The following is a 5837-nucleotide window of genomic DNA, read 5'->3' as shown; positions in this document are numbered from 1 at the left end:
GGGGGACCTCCTCCCCCTGTATATGCTCATAGGATATCAAGTCTCTTCTTGGTATCTTCCTGGGACTCTTGAGTCCCTGCACATCTACTTGTGGCTGGATACAACAGCCCTGGATCCGTGTCCCAGTTCTCAGAAGCCAATTCTCAGAGCACCACGGCTGGCGCTCCTTTGAAGAAGTTGACAATCCTACTGGTAGGGCAGGGATCATCCCTTCTCACCGTGCTCCGCTTGACTTTTCTCCTACAGGTTCTAATGGTACCAAGTAACGGATTGGCCTTCCTGTAGCACGGGGGCGCCGGATCTAAGAAGATGTCAGCAATACAGGTACCACAGGCTCTGGGTGGGGACAGATAAAGCAGTCCCACATCCCGCTGTCTCCAGACTGGACAAAGAGCAGGTGCTTAGGAGCTCAGCCGAGTGAAGTAACATTAATTCCAGTGGGCTCTATTGGGCACAGGACCCCAGACAGGGGCTATAGACAGATTTGATCTGGAAGAGAGACTCAGAATTCTCTGGAGAAGGGTACCTCCCCCAGGTTCATGGAAGTCAGCTAAGATGCTTTGGTCGCTGGGGCGTTCAGGCAGGTGGGTAGGTAGAGAAGGGCCCCAGGCTGCTCCCACACACCTGTCCCCTTACCCCACAGGCCGCCTGGCCATCCGGTACAGAATGTATTGCCAAGTACAACTTCCATGGCACTGCTGAGCAGGACCTTCCCTTCTGCAAAGGAGACGTGCTCACCATCGTGGCCGTCACCAAGGTACTCGGGGGACCTTCAGTGTCTAGCCCACTCTCTTACCTCCAGGGCTTCCTTCTGGGTTTGGCTCTCCCCTGCAGAGGGAGGCAGGCCTGAGAGTGTGTCCGGCTTTGCCCTCTCTCCAGGACCCCAACTGGTACAAAGCCAAAAACAAAGTGGGCCGCGAGGGCATCATCCCAGCCAACTATGTTCAGAAGCGTGAGGGCGTGAAGGCAGGCACCAAACTCAGCCTTATGCCGTGAGTACCAGGAGGGAGGGAGGGCTAGGGTACCAGGAGAGGAAATGGCTGTGATCCTCCTGGAAAAGCATCAGAGGAAAACAGCCCTGAGTAAGGGGCTGTGTAGGTGAGGGTGTGTTCTGGGAATGGGGCCAGAGGTTGAGACTAACAGACAAGGATTAGGAACCCCACAGGAGAAAAAAAAAGGGCAGGGGGATGACACCCTCAATGCCTGGCTGGTTGGGAGTTAGGGGAAGGTGCATGTGGGAGACTGGCAGGAGAGGCACCCGGGTCAGTACCATTGTGACCCCCAGCCTTGCCACCCCCACCCCCAGCTGGTTCCATGGCAAGATCACACGGGAGCAGGCCGAGCGGCTTCTCTACCCACCAGAGACAGGCCTGTTCCTGGTGCGGGAAAGCACCAACTACCCTGGGGACTACACACTGTGTGTGAGCTGTGAAGGCAAGGTAGAACACTACCGCATCATGTACCATGCAAGCAAGCTGAGCATTGATGAGGAAGTGTACTTTGAGAACCTCATGCAACTGGTGGAGGTGAGTGAGTGGAGCACGTGTGTGGGGGGCAGCCGTCCCTTCCCCACACTCACACACTCCTGAGACTATCTGAGGGCACTTAACACAAACCCAGCCCCGAGTGAACAGGCGGAGTGACCTGGACATGTTGATAGCTTCTTTGAGTCTTAACCTCAGTGGAGCCACCTGCTGTGTGCCAGGGCTTGGCTCTGTCCCTAGAGTGCCCCAACAGGGTCCCACAAATAAGATGGCATCCCGTGGTATAGATGAGGACACAGAGGTTCGGGTGGGCGAAGAGCCCCTCATCTGTGTGTTGGAAGTGCCACCGCTGGACTTGGAGCCTATTTGGTCCAGAACTCACTTCCTGCAACACTCAGAACCTTGTGTCTGGGTGTGCACCTTGGCCGTCAGGGTCCTTGAGGCTCACAGGTCCTGGCAGCTTCCAATACTAGCTCTGCCAGCTCATACCTGGCATCAAATACCTATAGGACCCCTCCAAGCTCACTCTCATCTCTGGCATATCTTGGCCCTGAGCACGCCTGGCTAGAGGCTGGTGTAGGGAGGGAGCAGGCCAGGCTTTGCTGTCTACCTTAAGATGCTGGTGAGGCCCAAAGAAGTAGTGACAATTGTGAGCCCAGTAGCTGAGTGTGGGTGGGATGACTGGGAAATGGACAGGCACACCCCCCACCCCACCCCCACCCTTTTTGAACCAAGGAACCGTCTCCACACAAAGCAGCTCAAAGCTGCGTGGACTGTCCTCTGCTGCCCTCTGGCGGTCAGACCTGAGCAGTGCGTGAGTCAATGAAAAGTGGGGCCCAGTGGGGTCTGGTTCCGAGAGGGCTTGCCCTCTTTTCTGCAGCACTACACCACAGATGCAGACGGGCTCTGCACTCGCCTCATCAAACCAAAGGTCATGGAGGGCACAGTGGCGGCCCAAGATGAATTCTACCGCAGTGAGTACACGCTTCGCCTAGACCTCCCACTTGCCTGCTTCCCCTCCCCACCCAGGCCCTCTGCCCTACCCTAGAGGCTAAAGCCTCAGACACCCCACACCTACAACAGTTTAGCCTGCACCTGCCACCTCAAGTGCCTCCACTACCTGTTCACCTCACTGACACACTGCCTCCCCGCCCCCACCCCCACCCCTAGGTGGCTGGGCACTGAACATGAAGGAACTAAAGCTGCTACAGACCATTGGGAAAGGGGAGTTTGGAGGTAAGTTGAGGGAGCCTGGGGGGGGGGGGCCTGAGAAGCTCCAGGAGACCCGGAAAACAGCTCCCGCTTCTTCCCCCCTTCCCCAGATGTAATGCTGGGGGATTACCGAGGCAACAAAGTTGCAGTCAAGTGCATTAAGAATGACGCCACTGCTCAGGCCTTCCTGGCTGAAGCTTCTGTCATGACGTGAGTTGGGACAAGCGGGGGGGGGGGGGGGGGGCAGGGGGGTGCAGGTTGCCTGGGTGGAGCTGGGGGAGGCCGACTGAAGCGCTGACCGCCTTGTTCCGCCACAGGCAACTTCGGCACAGCAACCTAGTCCAGCTTCTGGGTGTGATTGTGGAGGAGAAGGGCGGACTGTACATCGTCACAGAGTACATGGCCAAGGTACGTGAGGCCACAGCCCCTCTGCTCTGCCCCGGCTGAGCTTTGAAGTGGCCAGGCCTGGCCAGTCATTTGTCATGCCTCCCTCCCCAAACCTCAGTTTCCTCATCCGTGAGCCTCCCTCAGAGATGTGGGGGTTAAGAGGTTATGAATAATATTAAACACATGTCCCGAGTGTTTTGGTCCCTTCCCTGTTCACTTCCCTCCCACCCCTTTCTGTCCTGCCCCCAGGGGAGCTTGGTAGACTATCTTCGATCACGTGGTCGTTCGGTGCTAGGTGGAGACTGTCTCCTCAAATTTTCACTGTGAGTAGTGATGCAACTTGGGGTGGGGGGTAAGAACTTGAAGGAGACCCTTGCCCTGCTGTGGAAGCACCAGTCTGAAGGGCATGCGGCTCTCCTGCCCTCAGAGATGTCTGCGAGGCCATGGAATACCTGGAAGGCAACAATTTCGTGCACCGGGACTTGGCTGCCCGAAATGTGCTGGTGTCCGAGGACAATGTGGCCAAAGTCAGTGACTTTGGCCTCACCAAGGAAGCTTCCAGCACTCAGGACACAGGCAAACTGCCAGTCAAGTGGACAGCTCCTGAAGCCTTGAGAGAGAAGGTGAGCCAGGGGTCCTGGGGTCACCCCCTCTTCCCAAGCCTGCTAGGACCTGATGCTGATTCTCTTATCTGCACGGCAGAAATTTTCCACCAAGTCCGATGTGTGGAGTTTCGGAATCCTTCTCTGGGAAATCTATTCCTTTGGGCGAGTGCCTTACCCAAGAATTGTGAGTATGGGGGCCGGAAGCCAGCTCGCGCCTGAAGCTGAGGGTTGGGTAGCAGGAGGCACATCCCTTGGGAATTGCCTTTCTGGCTGGAGCCTAGTACCTTGGGCCTGTCCTGAGTAGCTTCCGGGCCATTCCCTGACCTGGGTCTGAGGCAGGCCAGGCACTGCCAAAGGCACTGCTCACAGAGGGGTTTCGGGATGGGGCTCCCTTCTGTCATATGACACTGAACTCATGTGTCACCCGCTCACAGCCCCTGAAGGACGTCGTCCCTCGGGTGGAAAAGGGCTATAAGATGGATGCCCCGGATGGCTGCCCGCCCGCAGTCTACGAGGTTATGAAGAACTGCTGGCACCTGGATGCTGCCACGCGGCCAACCTTCCTGCAGCTTCGAGAGCAGCTGGAGCACATCAGAACCCACGAGCTGCACCTGTGACCTCCGCCTCCGCCTTGGCCATGGGCCTGCAGGGGCAGATCTGGTGCCCTGCGCCTCACTGGCCTGAACTTGAACTGAGCCCCAGCGGGCTGGTAGGCCTCTTGCCTCTGACCTGCCTGTCCCTTCTGGACCCCCAGGGACCCCACCTAGGCCTGTCATCTTCTCTCATGGACTCACCTAGAGGGCTTGGGGCTCCCACCGAAGGGGATGAGAAGGGAGGAGGCCAAGGAGCGGGAGGCAGCGCCCCCCCAGTGGCCAGCCTTCTCTTGGCCTCCCATCGGTCGCCTTCTTAGAGTTTTATTCCTTTCCTTTTTTGAGATTTTTTTTTCCGTGTGTTTATTTTTTATTATTTTTCAACATAAGGAGAAAAAAAGTACCCAGCAAATGGGCATTTTACAAGAAGTACGAATCTTATTTTTCCTGTCCTGCCCCTGGGGGTGGGGAGGAACCAGCCTCTCTCTAGGGACCCATCACCCCAGCCTGTTCCCCATCCCGTGTTCCATGTCCAATGTTGCCTCGGTCGCCTCTGTTTGCGCTTGACCATGTTTGCATGTGCCCGAGGCAGGCGTCTGTCAGGGGCTTGGATTTCATGTGCTGTGGCCGTTCACCCACCGCCTTGTGAGCTGGAATCGTAATAAACCACTCCATGAAGACACCGCGCCACCCAGCCTCGGCGCTTCCTCCGCCGAGCCTGCCTGTCTGCCCAGTTGTCTTCCCATGCCATCTTGTCCATCCCCCTGTCTCTGTGAGTGGGGCTGAGAGGGAAGCATGGCCAGAAGATGTAGCCGCCTCTTTATGTCAGCTGCACGAGCCACTGTCCTATGTCTGCCCATGGGGAAGTGCTCACCGCCTGTCCATTGCTGCCAGCTCTCACTGAGCCCAGCACCTGGGCTGCCTTGGCCTCTGGGACAAGTCCACGGAATGTTGCCTGGGGATGCTGGCTGCTTCTCCTGCCGTGTTGTCCAGGCCTGAAGCACAAAGAATTGGAAGTCTAGGCCTGGCCAGATGGGACAAGGCCCTGGGGAGGGAGCCCAGATAAACATGCCTCAGACGATAGTGACCTCAAGGGTGATGGGAAGGGAAGCCTCTGGTGGGTCTCATGTGTCATCTAACTTGTGACTGCTTTGCTTTGCCCCATCCCTACTGTGTGCCAAGCACTGTGTCCTGGGCTTTGCATGGAGCAAGGCACCTTCCGTCTGCCCCACCTGGGATACACAGATGGAGGATGAGGACCAGTCACGGGCTTTTCTCCCCCCAGGTTGCCGAAGGGCAGTAGAACCCTAGTAGGTAGGAGAGACTTGATTCATCTGAGATAAGTTGGGGGGAGGGGTTTCCCTTGGCCAGTCACGGTCTTGGCCCTTCTCCAGCGTACAGGACCTGAGCCCCAGGAGTCCTGGCTTGAACCTCCTGAGGCCCACTGTGCCCCAGCCCCTCCCAGTGCAGCCTTCCCTATCAAGCCAGCCTTGGCGCATACTTCAGGCTAATTTTGTGGAAAAGCAGAGAGACCAGTCATTTCGCTGCACACGTACAAA

The 5837-nt window shown here is 57.1% G+C and overlaps 1 protein-coding gene across 1 annotated transcript; it reads left to right on the top strand.

Annotated features, from left to right (window-relative positions):
• The first annotated feature begins 263 nt into the window (after positions 1-263).
• Csk (C-terminal Src kinase) lies at positions 264-5576 on the top strand. Its single transcript, XM_051156540.1, has 12 exons — positions 264-324; positions 644-757; positions 880-992; positions 1307-1526; positions 2365-2458; positions 2655-2720; positions 2807-2906; positions 3014-3104; positions 3333-3406; positions 3511-3706; positions 3786-3872; positions 4123-5576. The coding sequence occupies exons 1-12, from the start codon at positions 310-312 to the stop codon at positions 4303-4305; spliced, it is 1353 nt and encodes a 450-aa protein (XP_051012497.1). The 5' UTR covers positions 264-309; the 3' UTR covers positions 4306-5576.
• The last annotated feature ends 261 nt before the right edge of the window (positions 5577-5837 follow it).

This window comes from Acomys russatus, chromosome 14, assembly GCF_903995435.1.
Source record: "Acomys russatus chromosome 14, mAcoRus1.1, whole genome shotgun sequence".
NCBI lineage: Eukaryota > Metazoa > Chordata > Mammalia > Rodentia > Muridae > Acomys > Acomys russatus.
Note: the sequence above shows the minus strand (reverse complement) of the source record. Positions and strands in the feature narration are given on the sequence as shown.